This window comes from Gigantopelta aegis, chromosome 8, assembly GCF_016097555.1.
Source record: "Gigantopelta aegis isolate Gae_Host chromosome 8, Gae_host_genome, whole genome shotgun sequence".
NCBI lineage: Eukaryota > Metazoa > Mollusca > Gastropoda > Neomphalida > Peltospiridae > Gigantopelta > Gigantopelta aegis.
The window spans coordinates 60301276-60321883 of NC_054706.1; the positions used below are offsets into that span (position 1 = coordinate 60301276).

The 20608-nt window shown below is 35.6% G+C and overlaps 1 protein-coding gene across 1 annotated transcript; it reads right to left on the minus strand.

Annotated features, from left to right (window-relative positions):
* Positions 1 to 4768: 4768 nt before the first annotated feature.
* Positions 4769 to 13218, minus strand: LOC121379437 (baculoviral IAP repeat-containing protein 5.2-A-like). Its single transcript, XM_041508078.1, has 4 exons — positions 12999 to 13218; positions 10146 to 10255; positions 8047 to 8164; positions 4769 to 5051 (listed from the first exon to the last, which is right to left on the minus strand). The coding sequence occupies exons 1-4, from the start codon at positions 13104 to 13106 to the stop codon at positions 4965 to 4967; spliced, it is 423 nt and encodes a 140-aa protein (XP_041364012.1). The 5' UTR covers positions 13107 to 13218; the 3' UTR covers positions 4769 to 4964.
* Between the last annotated feature and the right edge of the window lie 7390 nt (positions 13219 to 20608).

Below are 20608 nucleotides of genomic sequence, written 5' to 3' on the forward strand. Positions count from 1 at the left end.
GTCCCAAGTTGCTACTAATTACCAAATGCCCAAACATCAATAAATCAATGTGCTCAGGTGGTGCCGTTAAGAAAAAAACACTTTAAATTTCATAGCGGTTAAAATTAAGAACATGCATAAATCTACACATAGCATCCACTTTTTGAAAGAGGTTTTTGACAATTTGCTGATGGATCTTTATTGTTTGTAATGTAACATTAGGTACCACCTTGTTTTGTGTTTAGCTATTGGATACAACAGAATGAAACAAGAGTCTGTATGTTGAAATACCCTTAAAAATAGACTAAAATGTGACTACATAACCGTTACTTCTCAGACGCATGTGAGTTTTTAAAAATATGAAAAATGCATTTTATGGTATTAGAAACACCAGGATGACCAGAAACACTTCGGTTGTACGGAAATGGATAATCTAAACAATAAAATATAAGTAATGTTTTATTTTAGTGAAAAATATGCCTTCGTGTTTAAAAACTAGGGTCTGTTCCTTTAATAAAAAAAATTGTTTTGTTTAACGACACCATTAGACCACATTTGTTAATTAATCGTTGGCTATTGGATGTCAAACATTTGGTAATTATCAGAGGAAACCTGCTATATTTTCATAATGCAGCAAGGGATACTAGTATTGTATATGCACTTTCTCACAGGCTGGAAACCATATACCACAGCCTGTGACCAATTGTGGTTCACTGGTTGGAACGAGAAAAAACCCAGTCAGTTGAATGGATCCACTGATGTGGTTCGATCCCGCAACACAAGCACTTAAGTGAGCACTTAACCAACTGAGCTAAATCCCACCCTTGGAGTTAATAATGCATACTGTGTTAATTTTCAGTGAGATGACATTTTGGGTGACAGTATACAGGATCTGCGACAAAGATCCTGTCACAAAATCAAACAGGTTTATGAACTGAATAATACAGATGAGAATGAATAAGACAAGGTTTAATAATAAGTTTGCTTTGTAGAAAAAATGTTTTTGTTATTCCCATCTTCATCGAATGAATCGATCGCTGTGATAAAATATTATCGCCAACTGATAAAAAGTAGTTTCGTTTTTGTAGTGGCGGTGTATATATTATTTGGCACCCAAGATGAATGATTTTAATGCCAAACACTACTACTTCCGTCGATTTTATAAGCGTTTTTTTTTTTTGTGGAAAAAAGTGTACATTTGGAAATAGCGGAGATAGGTGCTGGAAAATAAAGAGGGGCGCTGAAAAATAAAGGAGGGCGGCGAAATGCAATAGCAGGGAGGGCCGCCCCGCTTAAATGGAGCAGCGAGAACACTGACACCACTAGAGCACATTTATTAATTCATCATCGGCTAATCGATGTCAAACATTTGGTAAATCTGACTGTCATCAGAGGAAAACTGCTACAAATTCCATTAGTAGCAAGGGATCTTTTATATAATTAGCATGGCCTTTGATATGCCAGTTGTATTGTACTGGCTGGAACGAGAAATAGCCCAATGGGCCCACTGACAGGGATCGATCCTAGATTGACTGTGCATCAAAAAAAGAAAAAAAAAAGAGAAATGTTTTATTTAACGACACACTCAACACATTTTATTTAGTTATATATGGTTAAGGACCACACAGATATTGAGAGAGGAAACCCGCTGTCGCCACTACATGGGCTACTCTTTTTCGATTAGCAGCAAGGGATCTTTTATATGCACCATCCCACAGACTGGCTGGAACGAAATATAACCCAATGGGCCCACCGACGGGAATCAATCCCAGACCGACCGTGCGTTGAGTGAGCACTTTACCACTGGGCTACGTCCCGCTCCTAAGTCGAGGTTTAAAGTTGAAGACCCTAGTTTTAACCCATGAAAATGGACACAATGTTTGGAATAATCTACAAACCCGTAATATATTTTGATCAAATTACAATAGAGTGAAACAATAGTCTATGGCGTTGGAACGGGGAAGTATCTTTAAAAAATAGATTTGAGATTTTTTTTGATAAAGGTTACTTCTCAGATGAACTTGCATTTTTAAAGAAACCAAAATTGCATTTCATGGTATTAGAAACACCAGGATGACCTGAAACACTTTAAATTTACGAAAATAAGATACTTTAAACAGGGTTCATAGCCTTAAAGACCAAACAAATTCAAAGACTTTCACCTACCATTTTCAGACTTTTAAAGACTTTTACACAGCGGTTAAAGACAACAAAATGTGATAAAAATACCAAATGAGTTCGTTTACATTGTTGTCCATGGCAACAAATTGATGTGGGTTTTTCTTCTTTTTTTTTTTACATGTATCATGATATGTTAAACCTTGTAACTGAAAAATATCAAGTGCATGCAGCTATAAAGATATCATCATTGCTTTGGCTATGATTTGTGAGAATTTAAAAACTTTTATTAAGATTCGAAGACTTTTTCAAAGACCTAAAAATTTTGTTTTCAAATTCAAAGACTTTCAAGGAATTTAAAGACAGCTACGAACCTTGTTAAACAATATTTAAGTAATGTCTTATTTCAATATGCCAGTGCTTAAAAACCAAGGTCTGTCACTGTAACAGATTTGAGAATCGGTTTTCTATTTATAATGTTCTGTCATTTAAAGTAAAGTTTGTTTTCTTCATCGACACAATTACAGAACATTGATTAATTAATCATCTGCTCTGGGATGTCGGATGTTTGATAATTCTGACATACATTTATAGTGACGTCTGAGATAATACTAAATTGTCCCAGTAGCAACAAGAGATCATTTTATATCCACTTCCCAGAGACATGACAGCACATATGACAGCCTTTGACATACCAGTTAGGATGGGGGAACCCAGTAGGTGAACTGAAGTGGTTCAATCCTTTTACTCAACCACCTCTAGAACGTGCTCTACTGACTAAGCCAAGTCTCACCATATCTGTTCATTAACTTGGAGATTGGAAAATAAACCGAACATTTAAATACACATTTCTAGTCAGCTGATGGGGCGTTCTCATTATGGATTTGTCGTAGCGACTCTAATTGTATGTATGTATGAGTAATGTCTTTCCGATTCAGGTGTTCTCGCCATACAATTCGATCGTATGTGACAAGTCGGTGCGACTAATCACATAATGAGAACACACCTTTATCAAAACTGGTCATCAGAAGGAAAGAGAAAAAATTCAACAAGCATGAAAATAATTTGACATTTACTTTTTAAATATATTTCCACGTAGTTATAGTGAATGGTTCATAATTTAATATTTTTGAAGTATATCTGGTCCATATTTCTGCCAGAAAGACCGTTTTTGGGTACGGCACTATGAAATTGAATATTTACAATGTGTGTGCTGAATGCAACTGCAGTCGATAGGGGGTATGGACTGGGGAACCTCCCCAAGAAAGAAGATGGGTTAAGATTAGGGCTGAGAAAATCATACAGTAATGATAAGAGTCATTAATTTTTCAAAGTAAATAAATTAAAAAAAAAATTAATCTGCAAAAATGTTTGGATATGGTGCCATACCCATTTTATCCTCTGGCAGAAACCCTGCTGGTTCAGTAAAATAAATAAACCAAAATACAGCTAGTCGAAAGACATATTTGATTTTAGCATACTAAGTACATTTTAATTTATTTTCTGATTTGCGTACAACCCATTCAGCATAAAGCCGATACCTCCGCCTGTTATAAAAGAGAAAACAAAGCCAGAACTGGACTATCCTGTTCAACATTCAACTAAGAAGTCCGCTATCACCAACATTCAGAGAACTGGTTTCCGTAGACTACGATCAAATGAATGATGTGGATGAAATTATTGAGATCACTGACCACAAGGAACAGAATGGACATCCCTGTGGTCAAGGTACTTAAATCCAGACATATTGGAAATTACATACAGTGTGTGATTTTAGTTTTAAAAATTTAAGTGTCATAAGGTCTCCCTGTTTGCAAATCTATACAGCCCACCACTAACCCAACGGGCTCTGCCGTACATCTCCAGTAGAACAGAAGACACACTAAAGGTTTGGCATGAAACCATGGAAAAGATCGCTATTCAAGACTGGTTTCCCAATATTTTTAGATATATGTTCACGGTCATTTTGAAGAATAATGTAATGTGTACAAATAATTTTTACGAGCCATGTGGGCTCACATGCTAGCCAAGCTAGAGAGTCCAATATGATTTTTGTGAGACTTGGGGCTCCCGGACTCTCCTCAAAATCGCACACTGACACTGACATATAAACAGTGATGATGGTGCCATGCTTGTGATGCATAAACTGGTTTTATCATGATGAATCATCTACAATGGAATAAATTAAGCACAAGTTGCTGGTTTGGAAAGGTAAAGCAACTTACACAATATACAGTTATGATGACTGAAGACATAGGGAATAACTGGTTACTGTCTTAAAGATATTAGCTTTATCCTGCAAAGGTTACAATGGTGAATTCGACCTAAGCAGGATAAAGCCGATATCTTAAGACAGTAACCAAGTATTTCTTTCACCCTGCAATCCTACAGGAATAGTCGGAAAACTAATTATTTATTCCATTCTTGTGTACGCAAATCAAGTATTGTCAACCTAGCAAGGCTTTTGCTGTATGACGACATATAAGATACATGACGTCATTCTTTTTAAGATGCTAGCTACATTCTGTCACATTCAAAAAGCGTTTCTAAACTCGTATATAAATCATAAAGTCATATATAAATATACAAGTTTTGTATTGTTATCGCAAAACTAAAAGATATTTGTATTTACTTTACTTTAACAAATGATTTAATTTGTATGTTTGTTCAAAATCTAGTCTGAAATACTCGAGTCACGTGACCTATATTTTTAGTCAGTGACCGAAAATATAGATATTTATCTAGTCGTCATATCTTGCCAATGAATACAGTGATTGTGGGATAAAATTGCATATAAAGTATTAGGTCAGATGTCTCTTTCACATCATTACAGATCAGTGTCACAGGGTCTTGTCTCACAGAATCACTTATTTGCTGGTTATTTTCACCATTTCCTCACGTATTTCCTTTGCTGCATTTCGATATTCTTCTATTCTTGCATCAAGGATTTTTTGCTGCAATTTAAAATAAATTCATAAAATATGAAGAATTCAGTTAACTATAATCTAATATTAATAAAAAAAACAGAAGAAGATATAATTACTATAATTGTCCACAGCCTCTAGATTATGGTAGCCCCACTCCCATGGCTAGTGATATTCAACGTTGGGCTAGTAAATAACTACTATTGCCATGCCCAACGGCTAGTGAACTTTTTTTGGGGGGTACAATATTGCAGTTAAGTCTATTTTGTAAATATGCCCCTCCCCCAATGTTAGTGTTTATAACCTCTATCTCACTCTTTAGGTGACATATCCGATTATTACATTACTATTATTTATTAAAACTGTATTAACTTAAAGTAAAATAGGGTTAGTGAATTTTTAAACATGGCTGGTAAATGTTTGAAAGCACTGATCCCATGGCTAGTGAATTTTATAAAAATTCTAGAAGCCCTGAATTGTCATTACAAAGTACATGCACTCATACACAGCCCTGTACATTAACTTTTTTACCTAGGAGCCAGATGTCACCTATTTGTATTTTTATATAGATAGTATGAAATGTTTTAGTCGCCAAATGAAAAAAAAGAAAAAAGATTGCATATGCGACCAAATCAGTCGCAATGTAGAGGGCTATAACAGTAATATAAATAATTTATAAAACACGGCTATACAGCTGGTCATGAAAATGGGTTATTTTTCAATAAGCTAACTAACTATAGTAGTGTCGGAAATAGAATAAAAATGATTTTCGTCAATTAATTCTTTCATGTTAAACTGACATGTAAATATTTTGTAAATACCTATTTAATGATACTCTACCTAATTTAGCATTCACTTGTTTTGGCTCTCATGGATGTACAAGGTGGTGTTTACTCTTGTAATTAAAATAGAGATGTCAGTAAACAGGTAATTTGTGACCTTTATTGGAACAGACTATAACACATTTTGATCATGTGTCAATTCCATTTACCCTTCAACAAACTTTTAATTTAAAACTGTAAGTTAACTGATTATTTCAAATTGCAGCATAAATGATGAATTATGACAAACATATTTATTGAATATAAATTCAACATAAGTACATTCGAAATTTACACAATCTTGCAACCACTTAAAGGTGCTATATCATAGTTATATGTGAGCATCTGTTTGTGATAAAGATTCTCCAGTAAAAATGTATTTTCTACTAGTAGATAAAATTATTTCCTATAATCATTTATGGGCATATAGTTAAAGGCGTCTTCTTTAAATGTTAAATCAAGAAGTTTATTGAGAAAATGATTTTCAATAGCTGTCACTGTGTAACATTGAGATAGCACCTTTAATACCGGTATAATAGATCACAAACTCAGAATTGTTCTTTACAGTTTTGCTGAAAAGTTACTTATAAATGACTACAAAGAATTTTGTTTTGGAGAGGATATAGGGGTAAACCATCATCAGAAACAGTCCCTCGCATATTGTACATAACAGCAATGAAATTGACACATGTTGACCAAAATATGTTATAGTCTCTTCCAATAAAGTGCACAAATCACCTGTTTACCGACATCTTTCTTTTAATTTCAAGAGTAAACACCACTTTGTACATCAATGAGATCCAAAACAAGTAAATGCTAAATTAGGTAGAGTATCATTAAATAGACATTTACAAAATATTTACTTGTCAGTTTATTATGTAAGAAATAATTGACGAAAATAATTTTTATTCTATTTCCGACAGTACAATAGTCCTGGTACATGTAATTTAAAATGGGTAGGCATAAAATTTTCATTAAAAACATAAGGCACTTTAATTTTAATACAGAGCAAACCAAGCCCCCCAACCCCCATGTCTTAAACTTTTTAATCACACGACATACATGTATGCACATCACTGAAATTTTTAAAGGAAAGGAAGGAAATGGTTTAACGATCACTCATAACATTTTATTTACAGTCATATGGTGTCAGAAACAAATTTTAAAGGAGGAAAAAAGAAGAAGAAAGAATGAACATTTAACTACATTTAACCAGAACAGTTTTTGCAGGATAGGCAAGAACAATACCGTAGCACATTGTAAAACTACCAAAATGCAGTTAATCAACCAGCAATCTATTATCAATTGTTGCTAAAAATGTTAATTGTAATTTTGTTCCTACATAATATAATATAGGTGATGAAACTACTATCAATATACTTGGGCTTGTGTTTGTTCTCCAGTGATATCTAAAGTATGTACACAAGATGGATGGGACATCATTTCCAATGAAACCATATATACTAAAAAAATATTAGCTTTATTCTTTCCACTGGAATCATTGCTAAAGATAAATTAACTTAATCACTCAATTCTTGTTCACTTAACACAAATCTTTGCTAAAAAATAAATTTACTTTACTACTTGAGACAAGCATTCTAAGAGCACCAAGGGGTGGGACGTAGCCCAGTGGTAAAATGTTTGCTTGATGCACGGTCGGTCTAGGATCGATCCCCATCGGTGGACCCATTGGGCTATTTCTCGTTCCAGCCAGTGCTCCACAACTGGTGTAACAAAGGCTGTGGTATGTACTATCCTGTTTGTGGGATGGTGCATATAAAACATCCCTTGCTGCTCATCGAAAAGAGAAGCCCCTGAAATGGCGACATCGGGTTTCCACTCTTAATATCTGTGTGGTCCTTAACCATATGTCTGACGCCATGTAGCCGTAAATAAAATGTGTTGAGTGTGTTGTTAAATAAACTATTTCCTTCCTTCCTTCCTTCTAAGAGTACTAAAGCAATACATGTCCCCTACTGGTCCCAACATTTTTTTTTTTTACAACTTTATTACTTTTATTATCTCCAAAATTCAAGGGCCATAACTCTGTGAAAAATTAAAGGGTAAATCACCATGAAAGTCAAACTAGATCTGTAATATCACAATAAAGCTATACCCAAAAATTATTCTCAACAACAAAAAAACACCCAGAAGACTATATGTGGGATAGACAGACAGGACAGAGAAAAATAAATTCACTTTACCACTCGAATCTTTTGCCTCTTGGATTCCAGTCTGAGATAGCTTTCCACGGTAAGATCTTCAACCTTGCTGTTCAGCTTTAACAATGGACACTGTGGTGAATGTTTCTTGTGCTCTTCCCTTAAAGGATTTAAAAAAAAAAAAAATTCAGTACATTATGCATTATATAAGTAAAGAACATTTTATCAGCCATATACTAAATAATGTAACCACTTTGTATGAAAATTAGCAAGTGGCTAATTTGGCAAAATGTTCAGCAACAACCAATACAATTTACATGTACAAGTATGTAACTTGAACCACATCCTATATTTTAAACTTGTTGGTTCAGTCCCTTGAACATCAAGATAACAATTTTCCTCTACTAAATAAAACAGTAATTCTGTTATCCAAACAGAAGCTGCAATAAAAGAAAGAAGAGGAACAAACATGCTGTCCTGAGTACCCAACTTAGCAAATGTAACTTATTTATTTTGTTTAACAGCACCACTAGACCACATTGATTAATTAATCATCGGCTATTGGATGTCAAACATTTGGTAATTCTGACTCGTAGTCATCAGAGGAAATACGCTACATTTTTCCTAATGCAAGAATGAATGAATGAATGTTTAACAACACCCCAGCACGAAAAATACATCGGCTATTGGGTGTCAAACTATGGTAATGGAAACAAATAAGGTGATGATCAACATCAATAGAAAAATTCAAGATATAAATAAAAACAGTGTAAAGAACTGTGCAAAAATACAAATACAAATATCACAGATAGATACTGACTTTTACTCTAAACTTCAATTTGTGCTGTAGTGGCCATTCTCAAAGAGAATATTACACCCCTGCACCATGGTAAGGTTACAGCATGCGCAGGAGTTTTTCCTAATCTAGCAAGGGATCTTTTATATGCCCATTCCCACAGACAGGAAAGCACATACCATGGTCGTTGACCACTTGTGGTGCACTGGTTGGAACAAGAAAAAAAAACCCAATCAGTTTAATGGTGGTTCAATCCTGTGACACAAACACCTCAAGCTACCACTCAACTGACTGAGCTAAATCCCATCTTAAGGCCAAGATTTCAATAATTTATCTAATTTAATTTTGGAAACAAATCACTAACTAGTGAAATTACACTTTTATAAAGCTACAGTTAAGAAACACTGAATTACATGCAACTGTATATATAAGAGAAAGATTATTGTGTACCTGTTACAACAAATAAAATGTTCAAAGAGTTCCCAAAAATAGAAAGATTGTGAAAACACTAGAAATGTCATGAGTATGATTATATACAACATGTATTTAAAAGCCAATACTAAATTCATAATTTAATGTATATTTGTAAAGGTTTAAACAATTATATACATTGTAGTGCACTGGTCAGTAAATAAAAATGAGGAAAATTTAAAGGGAAATAAACAACAAAAACAAATCTCTCCAATATACATTCCTAATGTTGCAAAGAGTCAAATTGTTAAGTAGGGAAATGTTGCATCCCTCAAAATAAGGAGAAATTGCACCTCCAAAACCAATTAAGTGTCTTGAGAAAGAAAGAAAGAAATGTTTTATTTCACGACACACTCAACACATTTTATTTACGGTTATATGGCGTCAGACATATGGTTACGGACCACACAGATTTTGAGAGGAAACCCGCTGTCGCCACTACATGGGCTACTCTTTCCGATTAGCAGCAAGGGATCTTTTATTTGCGCTTCCCACAGGCAGGATAGTACATGGCTTTTGTTGAACCAGTTATGGATCACTGGTCGGTGCAAGTGGTTTACACCTACACATTGAGCCTTGTGGAGGACTCACTCAGGGTTTGGAGTCGGTATCTGGATTAAAAATTCCATGCCTCGACTGGGATCCGAACCCAGTACCTACCAGCCTGTAGACCGATGGCCTAACCACTACGCCACCGAGGCCGGTTTTTTAGGTTAGATGTTAATGTTATGTTACAATTACACTAGTTAGTAATAAATTACTTTCCTTGTAAATTTTTTGAATTGTACTTGACACTTACATTTAGTATATAATTTGAAATTCTGGTAAAAAATCAATAACAAAATCATAATATTTAGAATCCTTGAAACAATACCATGGATCATCATTGGGCTCCCAGCCATCCAGTTCTTTAAGGCAGACAAAACATCGAACAGCATCTGGCTCTTGATTGGTAGGACAATGGTACCAACCGGCTTCAGCCAGCTGAAATACATATCAGATACATACAAATGTATACATGTATAATTTTAAATTATATAATACATACAGTATAAAATGTAAATACTTAATAAATGTAGCATAATCATGTAGATCTACAAACAGTGTTTCTGCCAGAAATAAATTTTTGGGTATGGCACTATGGAATTGAATGCAACCAGTCAACAAAGGGGTATGGGGGGGCCTCCCCAGAAAGAAAATGGGTTATATTTAGGGTTAGGGTTAAGAAAAATCAAACAGTAATAAGAGTAATTAATTTTGTAGAAAATTTAACTTTAAAAAATAATAATAATAAAAAAATATTTGGGTATGGCTCCATACCCATTTTAACCTTTGGCAGAAACACTGATGTCAAGTACATGTAAATAAAATTTCCTCAATTCACCAAATTCATAAACTTTTAAAGGTGAAGTACAGTCAAACCTGTCCTAGCGGCCACCTGTATTCAGCGATCACTTGCCTTAAGTGGCCACTTTTTCCCCTCCCAAACGATTTATAACGTAAATGCACCTGTAATAAGCGGTCACCTGTCTTTCGCGGCCAGCGGCCACCCAAATCGGATCCCAAATCTCTAAAATACCTGTATTAAATGGCCACAGTAAATGTTTACTATTATATAAAGGGATATTTAACAACAGTGATAGGTTGCAGCAAATAACCGATCTTCAAACGTTCAGGAATACTAATACCCATTCAGTCCCGACATCTCTACTGTGTATCAACTAAGAAAGTATGACTATGGAAAGTATCTAATTGCCTCTGGGCAGACTACGCTTGACATTTGTATATTCACTTTCTATGACAATACACCGCATGAAGTAGAAATTAAATTAAATGGAAAGAGAAAACAAACTTGTTGAGAACGGTTAATTTAATACATTCCAGTTGCAGTTTTTCCTGAAGGAGGCGACATGTCAAAGGTTTATTTATACTATAGTAAACTGTGAAGCACACATCCATTAATTAGCAGTAAAGACACTAAAACAAGAAACAACAAGATATGTTTTAAAGACTATATGTTGCAACCTGTAATCAGTGGCCACCTGTCTTAAGCAGCCACTTTTATCTACTCACTTGTGTGACCGCTTAAGACAGGTTTGACTGTAGTTGTATTTATAAGGCTTAAATCAAAATAAGCCAGTACCCTGTACATTCCACTGGCCTCGATGGTGTTGTGGTTAGGCCATCGGTCTACAGGCTGGTAGGTACTGGGTTCAGATCCCAGTCGAGGCATGGGATTTTTAATCCAGATACCGACTCCAAACCCCGAGTGAGTGCTCCGCAAGGCTCAATGGGTAGGTGTAAACCACTTGCGCCGACCAGTGATCCATAACTGGTTCAATAAAGGCCATGGTTTGTGCTATCCTGCCTGTGGGAAGCGCAAATAAAAGATCCCTTGCTGCTATCGGAAAGAGTAGCCCATGTAGTGGCAACAGCGGGTTTCCTCTCAAAATATGTGTGGTATGTAACCATATGTCTGACACCATATAACTGTAAATAAAATGTGTTGAGTGCGTCGTTAAATAAAACATTTATTTCTTTCTTTCTGTACATTCCATGCCAATTTTGTCATGTTTACATGCATCAGTTAAATTTAAGAATACAATGTTCTAATTCTGTTTAAGATTGCTGTACAAACATACATGTAAGGTATGTAGCAGTATTTTGAATCAGTAGCACCATGCTGAAAACCATAAACAACACCCTGAACATATTTTCAACTATCTTGGTTTAAACATTATTTTATTACCATCACATGTGCGGTTTGGGGATTGGCAAACAGCCATTTAAGCATATAATATGTATATTAAACCCTCTCCATACATTTTGAAAATACAAAGGTTTTGTATAGTATACATCCGGGAAAATAAATAAAAAATAGGAGGGGTGAAAGAAAAAAACTCATTTATTCATTGTCGGGCACTTGTCGTATTATTGTATGAGATGGCCCCTGGAAGACGGAATGGCTGAGTGGGCGATCATGTGATGCAACGTCACGATATAGGTTGGCGAACTTAGAATTCTGCTGTCTGGAGTCTGCCAAAGCTTAGCTGAATGTGGGTGCCATCGAGTTTCTTTCTATAGTGTGTGTATTAGTGATTAATATGTGAATTTTTTTAATCAAGGAACTCGAAAATGATTGATATAAATGTATTTGACATCAAACATAGGATTGTTGTGGTATTAGAGCGGGAATCTTTGACTACTTTTTGGTGGGCAGCGATTGACAATTTTATATTTTTTTTACATAGCTTGGTCTCTGACTATAATGAGAGCATATACAACTGTCCAAATAGCTCTTAGTCAGAGTACTTGGGCTATGTTTCTGCCAGAAAGACATTTTTGGGTATGGCGCTATGAACTTGAATATTTACAGTATGTGTGCTGAATGCAACCAATAAGGAGTACGGGGTGGGGAACTCCCCCAGAAAGAAAATGGGTTAGATTTAGGGTTAGGACTGAGAAAATCATAGAGTAATGATGTCATTAATTTTGTCAAAAGGTCAACTTAAAAAACAAAAGAAATTGCAAGGATATTTGGGTTCACCGTATGGCGCCATACCCATTTTTTGTTTTACCCTCTGGCAATAATTGGCTTAATTTACAGGTTAGTGTTCAAACTCCATAAAATGCTAGTTCTAACAATAACATTAGCTATGTCAACTATCATGCTTTGGACAAGTTTGGTCATTTGCCGATTTGGAAAATCTCCACTTCGATGATGCACCTTTTGTGGTGTGCAGTTATATTCCTCGCTGTATGGCCAGTTTTTAAAACTATGTAATCGACATTCTTCCAAATGCATCATATATTCCTCGACTGTCTTATCATCCATTGTATATTTAAGTAGTTGTTGCTATTTTCCTTTTGAATAATCTGACGATTCAAAATAATATTGAAATTGGCGCGCCGGAAATTGACCGCGCCCTCTACAGGTCTCTTTTGTACTTTGTTAGTAGATGTAGGTTGCTTCATACAAAAGAGCACCACCCAAGTTTTGACGTAGTGATAGAAAGAAAGAAATGTTTTATTTAACGACGCACTCAACACATTTTATTTACGGTTATATGGCGTCAGACATATGGTTAAGGACCACACAGATTTTGAGAGGAAACCCGCTGTCGCCACTACATGGGCTACTCTTTCCGATTAGCAGCAAGGGATAATAATAATAATAATAATAATAATAATAATAATCTTTATTTAAAGAAGGTTACACAAATAGTAGTACACTAATCTCCCTTGTGGCCTTCTATCTATTAAGTATTAAACATTATTACTCAACATATAATGAAATAAACAATGTAATAACAAAACACAACATAATTATTCTTCATTAAATGCATCGAAACTATAAGGTAAATACGCATGATGGATACATAATTAATACAATTTTGTTTACATATACAAACAAATGTTATCACAACTTGATATAATCATAAACAAATATAATTTAAACGTACAGACTCCTGAGTAAAGATGTTACTGAACATTACCAAGAGCCAGTGTTGTTATGAATTTTTTTTATTGTCTTTTAAATGAAAGTAAGGATACACTTTTTTTTAATAGAATCTGGGATTGTATTCCATGTTTCAACACCAGAATATCTGAAGGAGTATTTATACAATTCAGTGTTGGGTCTTGGCAATACAAGATTATTATGTGTTGCTGATCTCAGGTTATATTTATTTGAGCCTGATGATGGTATGAAATAATCACTTATATATGCAGGTGTCAGATTGTTCAACGCCTTATATACTAATGTACCTGTATGGTATGTGCACCTATAATCAAAAGGCAACCACTGTAATTCCTTAAAGAGATCTGCTGAAGGAGTTAGCAGTGGTTTATCAAGGATTAGCCTAGCCGCTCTTTTTTGTAGCTTTATTAATCTGTCAATGTATGTTTTATTGCAGCGACCCCATGTTACTGACCCATAATCAAATATGGGAAGAATATATGCATTATAGAATAGAGATTTTGATTCTGGGGTGAGAAATTTGCTAATTTGTCGCAAAAGAGCCAGTTTAGATGAAACTTGTGAACAAATGTGATCAACTTGTGTGTTCCAACTAAGATTTTGATCAACACAGAGTCCTAAATGTTTTTGACAATGAGTAGGTGATATAGGGTTATTATTGATATTTAGTTGCAACTGACCAGTTTGGCCCAATTTTTGCTGTGTACCAATTAACATACATGTAGTTTTAGATGGGTTTATAGACATATTATTATTGATGCACCAAGAGTTTACGGCATCTAAGTTTGTTTGTAACGTAGTCTCTATTACTGACAAATGTCTGCCAGATGTGTGTAATGTCGTGTCATCTGCATACATATATACACTGACATTTTGGGTAGATAATGGAAGATCATTTATAAACATAAGAAATAAAATAGGCCCAAGAATAGAGCCTTGAGGCACACCAGATACTATACCCAATTCTTTGGAGCTAATATTGTTAATTTGTATACGCTGTTTTCTGTTGTTTAAGTATGACTTAAACCATTCAACTGTACTCGGTGACAGTCGATATACCTGAAGTTTTTGTAGCAAGATTTGGTGATCCACCAAGTCAAATGCTTTGCTCAAATCTAAAAATACAGAACCAATCATGTTTCCATTATCTAGTTGTTCCAACCACTGGTCTATTAGAGATGTTAGTGCTGTCTGACATGAGTGTTTGTCTCTAAATCCTGACTGAGCATTGTGTAGTAGTTCATATTTGTAAAGATAATCTTTTAATTGTTTTGAGACATGTTTTTCAAATATTTTAGAAATTGTGGGTAAAATAGATATAGGTCTGTAATTATTAGGGTCTTCTTTACATCCACCTTTGTGACATGGCATTACTCTTGCTGTCTTCAGCTTCTGTGGAAAGGTACATGTATCAATACTCATATTAATAATGTATGCTACCGAGGGGGCTATATATTCCTTACATAGTTTTAGTAATTTAGGACCAAGACCATCAACACCTGTTGATTTATTGGAGTCCATTTTATTGATAATATCAATTACCTGAATATCTGTAATATATCGCAGGCTGAAGGAACTATGAGTAGGTAATCTCTGGCGGACTAGTTTCTCAAGAGTATCAAATACTAGTGTTTTTGAATTTGTTTTGGGGAATGATTTTGATATATTTACAAAATGTTGATTTAGATCTTCTAATATTTCCAATGTGTCTGTGGTAGTTTTATTGTTATATATCAACTTTATTGGTACTGGATGTCTGTTGACACATGGTGTAATGCTTTTTAGGTGTTTCCAGAAATAACCTGGATTTTTACTGTCAGAAACTGCATTATTAAAGAAATCCCTTTTGGCTTTGTCAATAAGATTTGTTGTCTTGTTTCTCCAGACTTTGTACAGTTCCCAGTTTTTAAACCCATGGTACTTGTCTCTCTTTTGCCTGGCTTGTTTAATTTCTTCAGAATACCATTCAGGTTGGTACATTCGTTTAACCCTTTTAGTTTTAACTGGGGCATGCTTATCTAGCAGTTCAGTTAGAATTGAGTACAGTTTACTCAATGCATTATCTGGATTACTAATAAATTTTATACCATCTAGATCAGACATTGCTAAATCAGAGATAAACTGTTCTTCATTAAATGTTTTATAGCATCGGTAAGTGATAGTTTTATGATTTGTATAGCCTTGTAAATTATTTTCAGATACCCATTTTATTTTACGAGTTATACAGACTGGGTAATGATCACTCATGGCTAAACACGGTACCTTAATTTCAACAATATGTTCTCTATGCGTAGAATAAACGTGATCTATTGTGGTTGCACTCTCTGCTGATATTCTGGTGGGCTGAGTAATAAGCTGTGCAAGGTCATAATTAGATACTAGTTGTGACAATTTTTTGTTTGCAAAACCATTAACATAATTAATGTTAAAATCTCCAAGTATGATCAATTCAATGTTTTCTTCATTTGCCTGGCTAATTTCAATTTCATAAAGATCAATCCAAGACTGAAATGAATCAGGAGGTCGATATACAAAATTTACTAGAAAAGATTTAGTATGGGGATATTGAATTTCAATCCATATAGATTCTATACTGACACTTTCCATATCCTTTCTGCGAATGAAAGGTATATGTTCCTTAATATAAACTACAATACCGCCACCTTTCTTTTTACATCGATCTTTACGTTCAATATAAAAACCATCAATCTGTATCTCTGTATCATCTACATCTTCATTTAAAAATGTTTCACACAAACCTAAGATGTCTAAAGACCGATACTGTTTTAGTGTGATTTTAATTTCTTCCATTTTTGGCATAATATGTTGGATATTAAGATTACCAATACGAAGCCCTTTCTTTTCTAACCCAAATGATGTGTCATTATTAGCATTTATATGCACCGTATCAGAGTTAATAGGATCCACTTTCACAACAGAAGAATTTAACTTATTTTTGCCTAGATTGATGGAATTAATATTGATGTCACCTTGAGAGGATCTTTTATTTGCGCTTCCCACAGGCAGGATAGCACAAACCATGGCCTTTGTTGAACCAGTTATGGGTCACTGGTCGGTGTAAGTGGTGTACACTTACCCATTGAGCCTTGCGGAGCACTCACACAGGGTTTAGAGTCGGTATCTGGATTAAAAATCCCATGCCTCGACTGGGATCCGAACCCAGTACCTACCAGCCTGTAGACCGATGGCCTAACCAAGACGCCACCAAGGCCGGTGATGACGTAGTGATAGAGGCATCGGGTACTAGATTCGCATCCCGGTGCCATCTCCCACACAAAGCGAGATTTAACGATTCAGTGAGTAGGCACGTTTTCTCTCACTAACAACTATAAACACTAGTTGTACTTGAAATACATTCCAGATAGCCGATACATTATTATGTGTACCCATGACATTGTGCTTGAACCGTAATTCACTAATTGGATATAAGCAGACATATTCATAATTTCCAGATTCATCAAATACTTATTGTAGTTCGCATCATGAAAACTATCTAAAAATAAAATAATTTTTAATCTGTCAGCAAGAACTATATTTTTAAAAGAAATATAATTCTTAACATTTCCGATCGTTCTTGCCGCTTCTTCTCTTGATGTGTACTGCTGACACTTTTTTTTCTTCTTTTTTTTTGGGTACTTACGTACTCGATGCCGCATTTTGCAAAGATCTTTTTACACTCATGTTTAGTCGACTACCGTACACAAAGTGCTAAATATTGCGTACAAAAATGAATTCCATAAATTTACAACCGTAATGGAGGCCGTCAATTTTTGTAACTTAAATACAGAAGTGGCTATATATATTGGGCGGTCATCTTTTGGGGTGAAAGACCATTGTAAGGTAGACTAAATATTTTTGTCTGTAAAGCTAGATTTTTTATTTTTTTTTATTTTTTATTATTTGTCTGTTATATTTATATTTTATAAAATGTAGCTTTACAGACAGAAATATTCATGCTGGCATCCAAGCAAAATGATATCGAGTAGTGGGAACCTTTTTAATGTTATTAATAAGCGAAAAGGTAAACATTTTCCGGGATTGGGGGTAAAGAAGAAGTTTGTTTCGTTTAATGACACCACTAGAGCACATTGATTATTAATAATCGCCTACTGGATGTCAAACATTTGGTAATTTTGACATAGTCATAGAGAGGAAACCCGCTACATTTTTCCACTAGTAGCAACGGATCTTTTATATACATCACCCCACAGACAGGATAACACATACCACAGTGCGGTGGCGGATCGGGTGTGTGTGTGTGTGTGTGTGAATAGGGTGGCTAGCCACCCCCTCCCTTCCTGTGAAATTTAAAAAAAATGTTAATTCCATATTTAATGAATTTTACGAATTAATCGCAGTCGCTGTACTGATCGACATAATTTTGCCATTTTTATCAATACATTAAACATGACGTCACAGACAAAATATTACGTTTGTATCTGTGACGTTTAATGTTATCTTTACCGTAAGCTCCCACCCGTTCACTCCATTCCAATACCCCCCCCCCCCCATTATTTTCTAGATTGTGGCACAACCTTTCTGGCTGAAACGAGAAATAGCCTATCCCCCCTCCCCCCATCCACGTAGTAAAGCGTTCGCCTGATGCGCGGTCGGTTTGGGGTCGTCCCTGTCGGTGGGCCCATTGGGCTATTTCTCGTTCTGGGCAGCAAGTGCACCACGATTGGTATATCAATGGCCGTGGTATGTGCTTGAATCGGATCGTAGTCATAACGGCCCCAGTACTAAACGGCCTTAACAATAATTGGTCAAAACGGCCCTTAACAAAAGTCAATTCGGCCCTTGAAAAAAGTCAAGACGGCCTTAGATATAATACTTTAAAATGTATTTCATCTACACAAGTGTCGAGAAAGATAACTGTGCAAAGACAGTTTTTATAGTACGGTCTCACTACACGGATATTACCTGCGTCTTATTTATGTTTGAATAAACAAAGAGTTTAAAATCTACATATGTGGTTAGTGTACTAGTACATCTGTGTTAATATGTAGATTTTAAGTACAGGTAAGTTTTGGAGAAACATGAATAGTTATTATTATAACCATTTCAAACACATCGCCCGAGCCATTATAAGTAGTATGAGGGCCTTCCTGGGGCCATGACCTACTTTCCGTGACCTTGACCTTGGTGTACTTGGCAGGTGTGAGTCATAGTGGTGTGGTCTACTAGGGTGAACGCTCGCCCGTGTCCCTGACCGACTTAGGATGGTACTGATGTCCTTGGACTGGCCCTGACCGACTTAGGTTGGTACTGATGTCCTTGGACTGGCCCTAACCGATTTGTTTAGCATTGATCGACTTAGAGGACAGTGACTGGTATACCTGGGCAGGTGTGCGACCTTGGTGTAAGTCATAGCCTTGACGTACTTGGTGTGTGACTCGTCGCCTAGCCTTGACAGGGATGGTGTAGGATCCAAAATTGCTACTAATGGGAAAGTGCAGCGGGTTTCCTCTCTAAAACTGTCAGAAGTATGTTTCACATCCAATAGCCGATGATTAATAAATCGAGATGCTCTAGTGGTGTCGTTAACCTACCACTTCTAAGGACTGCCCGACGCGAGGTAGTGTATTTAATTTTAGCGCGCTGAATGATGAATGGTTATCACTGTTTACATCCGGCAAGTGATGGTATCTTGTGTTGTCAGTCTCTAAATAAAATACTCTACGGAACTTCTAGAAGTTAAGTTCTCAAAGTCTGGCAGAAAGACGAAATGATTGAAATAGGTGAAAAAAGGAATTCTCGTTCTACACTATCTGATAGCGCATTCACAAGATTATAATGAACTGACCTATTTCGTCGCTTCATCCCGCGAGCACACACACACCCACACATATATATGGTTTAAATGACAGATTTTGCCAATGTTTCGGTAGCTCAGTCGTTAGCGTAGTCGACTTGAGCGTGAAAGGTACGTCGTTCGTATCTCATGTGGTAGAAGTTTTTTTTCTTCTATTATTATTTTTTAAATTAGTTTATTTATTTATTTATTTATTTGTTTTTATTATTTATTTATTTTTTTATTTATTTATTATGTTCAAGCAGAACCCAATACAAGCATCCTCTAATAACCCTGTGTGGACGGGACGTAGCTCAGTGTTCCCTTGATGTGCGGTAGGTCTGGGATCGATCCCCGTCGGTGGGCCCATTGGGCTATATCCAGCCAGTGCTCCACAACTGGACAACGACCGTGGTATGTGCTATCCTGCATGTGGGAAGCGCAACTAAAAGATCCCTTGCTGCTAATCGGAAGAGTAGCCCATGTAGTGGCGACAGCGGGGTTTCTCTCAAAATCTGTGGTCCTTAACCATATGTCCGTATAACCGTAAATAAAATGTGTTGAGTGCGTCGTTAAATAAAGCATTTCTTTCTTTCCTCAATCAATATCTGTGTGGTCCTTAACCATATGTCCGTATAACCGTAAATAAAATGTGTTGAGTAAATAAAACATTTCCTTCCTCGTAAAATAAAGATTAATTGAATACAAATATTTATTTTTAGTATTTTGTTTTAGTCATAGGGAAAGAAAGACATATTTGTCTCGAAGAAAGGAATGTTTGTTAAGAAGAAAGGCATATGCGTTAAGGAGAAGAAAGGAATATTTGTTAAGGAGAAGAAAGGGATGTTTGTTAAGGGAAGAAAGGAATGTGTGTGTGTGTGTGTGTGTGTGTGTGTGTGTGAAACATCGTCCGGGAGGCACGGCCGGGTCGGTCTATCAGTGTTGTTAAATAAAATGTTAATTGGTGGTCTTAATTACAATAGTAAATTGCGTTGTGTAGGCTAATAAATTGTTACCAGTGATTCCGTTGTTTTGGTTGTTT

Coding starts and splice junctions, on each gene's coding strand:
- LOC121379437 (XM_041508078.1), bottom strand. CDS start 13,106: ATGGATGATAAGACAGTCGAGGAATATATGATGCATTTGGAAGAATGT. Junction 10,256..12,998: donor ATAACTGCACACCACAAAAG/GTGCATCATCGA, acceptor TATGTATTTCAG/CTGGCTGAAGCCGGTTGGTA. Junction 8,165..10,145: donor GAGCCCAATGATGATCCATG/GTATTGTTTCAA, acceptor AAATCCTTTAAG/GGAAGAGCACAAGAAACATT.